A 2596-nucleotide genomic window follows, 5' to 3' on the forward strand; every position below is an offset into this window, starting at 1 on the left:
CTCCTCTATCCTTCTTTCCCCTACTTTTTCTTTTTTTTTCTTTTTTTTCTTTCTCCTTTCCTCTTTACTTTTTCAATCCTTCACTTCTTTTCGTTAATTCATGTACATAAGCAGCCTATCTTAATACCATTGCACACAACTTTTATCCCCCCCTCTTACAGTTATTCCTATCCACTTCTTTTTTAAGCTAATTGCTGTTTCCATACTTTCCTAGCTCTTTCCTCATCACATTTTCTCTCTTCCTCTTACACTTAAATCCTTTTCTTCCTTTCTTTCTTTTTCCTTCTATCCTCCAAATTCTGCAAGGTAGGCCAGGAGCATTACCTGGGTGATTTTGATGTAGAAGCTACCCTACCTTTTTAACAGGATAGGACACTTTTCAATAAAGCTCCTTTGTTTAAAAAAAAAATCGAGAGTGTAATAAGCTAATATCGAAACCCCACCTAATCTTTCTCCAAGAAATTCACTCCCCTGACGAAGCAAATCACTCACACTCAGAAGCACATATAAAGGCCGAGAACGAAGATGACAACCACCCATGGCAGAGAGAATGGGGCCGACCAGCTATATGGTCATACCATTCTGCCATACTATCTACACACCCAGACACTACCCTTTCCGACGTGGACATCACCTTGGAAGGCCGTGTCCTAAAATGTGTGGCCCATTCCCCTCTCCTCCCCTACCTGATCACCCTGATAAATGTATACGCCCCATCCGCAGAGCCGGACACGCAGGCCTTCTACGACGCATTCCCAGCCTCACTGGAAGAACACAGGTTAATAATGGGAGGCGACTTCAACACACATCTTGATCCAGCAATTGACCGCACTCCACCAGCTCCCAACTCCCAAAACCGCAGAGGCTCCTCTCATCGACTTCGGATGATCACGTCTGCGGCCTCCCTTACGGACGTCCACAGGCACTTCTCATCCAAAGACGACCAATTCACGTACTAACAGAGAAGCTCTCTAATGAAATCACGAAAAGACCTATTCTGAGTCAGCACAGCAAAAACAACGGACGTAAACCTACTGGACCCCTCCGGATCTTCATATGATCACATGGTTATTCAGATAGAAATAAGGAACGCTGCAGCGCCTAAATCTGGATATGGCCAATGGCGATTTAACTCTAGCCTTGCAAACGACGAGCCTTACGCCGCCACGCTTAAGGCCCACTGGCATTATTTACTCACAACCCGCGAATCCTTCAGGACCACGGGCCTTTTCTGGAACGCTGCAAAACAGCAATTTCGATCGCTCACTACCGCATACGCGGCACAGAGACAACGCTGTTTTAGAGCAGAGGAAACACAACTAAGCAGAGCTCTCAAGAGATCCCAAGAAGGCCAATGGACCAGAGAATCATATGCCCGACAAGAAAAAATCCGCAACCAACTAGCTGCCCATGTTGATAGAAGGGTCGAAGCACTACGTTCCGATCTCGCCTGAATTGGACAGACCAGGGCGAGAAATCCACATTATACTTCCACCGCCGCGTTGCGGGGAGGAGAGCAGTCAACGCAATGATCTCTCTGAAAAGAGCTGACGGAACACGTACTGAACACCCGAGCGAAATAGCCAGAATGGCCGCCCATTTCTACACAGAGCTTTATATTGGGGACCCAACAAGTACAACCGACCAAGACACTATCCTCAATTATGTAGACAAAACTCTATCCCCTGACGACCGTGGAAAACTGGAAGAGGCCCATCAGTGAAGAAGAGGTGAGGAAAGCCATTCGACCGGCCCCAAAGAATAAGTCGCCCGGCCCGGACGGAATGACGGCGGAATTCTACCAAGCCTTCGAAGATGGGTTTGATTGGGGGGTCGTGTTGGAGACTGGTTTGTCCAGTGCGTTTCTTGGCGACGTTGGCGTAAGAGATCATTTTTTGAGATGTATTAAGTGAGAAATAAAAGATTAGTTTTTTTTTGATCAATCAACGGAGACTTTTATTAGTTTCCGTAGCTTACAAGAGTTTAATGATTACAATGAAATAAGAAAGGGAGGAATAAAGGGTAGATTAGATGTATATAGTGATCGGGTATTTGGTGAAAGGTATGAAGTAAAGAGGAGGGGAGGAGGGAAAGAGCGGATTGGGAGAGAGGAAGGGTTGCTTCGTCACTCCAGTTTTAGTCTTGCTCTATCCGAACTTTCTATTACTTGCCAAAAGATTAGTTTTTTTTTGATCAATCAATGGAAACTTTTTATTTAATTTCCATATATTACATGAAGTTAATGTCAATGGACTTAACATAACGAGATATAGATCCTTGATCGATAGGCGTGCAATCGATATGCGTGTATCGTAGTTGACGTGAATAGCCTGTACGTGAAACCGATGTAATCTTTTGTACTTATCGTAAGGGCGATCTTTTTCAATAATCAAGACTCAGCTTCTGATCAAGTGGACAGCAGTCACAAACTAAGAATAAGTGCTGGTGGGGGAAGTGGGATTCGAACCCACGCCGTTCTCATCGGCATCCCAGGGATAGTCCACTACACTAACCCTCCCCATTGCCAAAAGATTAGATTTCCTTCTCGCTAGGCGATTCTCATTGGTTAAGTCCACCACGGTTCATAACACAGCTT

General features: G+C 45.1%; 2 protein-coding genes and 1 non-coding gene across 3 annotated transcripts; 1 reads left to right on the plus strand and 2 right to left on the minus strand.

Annotated features, from left to right (window-relative positions):
• Window positions 1-1064: 1064 nt before the first annotated feature.
• On the plus strand, window positions 1065-1454 carry VTP21DRAFT_11749 (uncharacterized protein; the record flags this gene model as incomplete). The annotated part of the gene is made up of 1 exon (XM_069391227.1): window positions 1065-1454. The coding sequence occupies one exon, from the start codon at window positions 1065-1067 to the stop codon at window positions 1452-1454; it is 390 nt and encodes a 129-aa protein (XP_069245409.1).
• Window positions 1455-1658: 204 nt separating this feature from the next.
• VTP21DRAFT_11750 (uncharacterized protein) lies at window positions 1659-1892 on the minus strand (the record flags this gene model as incomplete). Its single annotated transcript, XM_069391229.1, has 1 exon — window positions 1659-1892. One exon carries the CDS (start codon window positions 1890-1892, stop codon window positions 1659-1661), a length of 234 nt encoding a protein of 77 aa, XP_069245410.1.
• A 554-nt stretch (window positions 1893-2446) lies between these two features.
• VTP21DRAFT_t394 lies at window positions 2447-2519 on the minus strand. The gene has a single exon. It is a non-coding gene; the product is annotated as a tRNA-Ser (tRNA).
• Window positions 2520-2596: the final 77 nt, after the last annotated feature.

This window comes from Calcarisporiella thermophila, assembly GCF_041956535.1.
Source record: "Calcarisporiella thermophila strain CBS 279.70 unplaced genomic scaffold VTP21scaffold_94, whole genome shotgun sequence".
NCBI lineage: Eukaryota > Fungi > Calcarisporiellomycota > Calcarisporiellomycetes > Calcarisporiellales > Calcarisporiellaceae > Calcarisporiella > Calcarisporiella thermophila.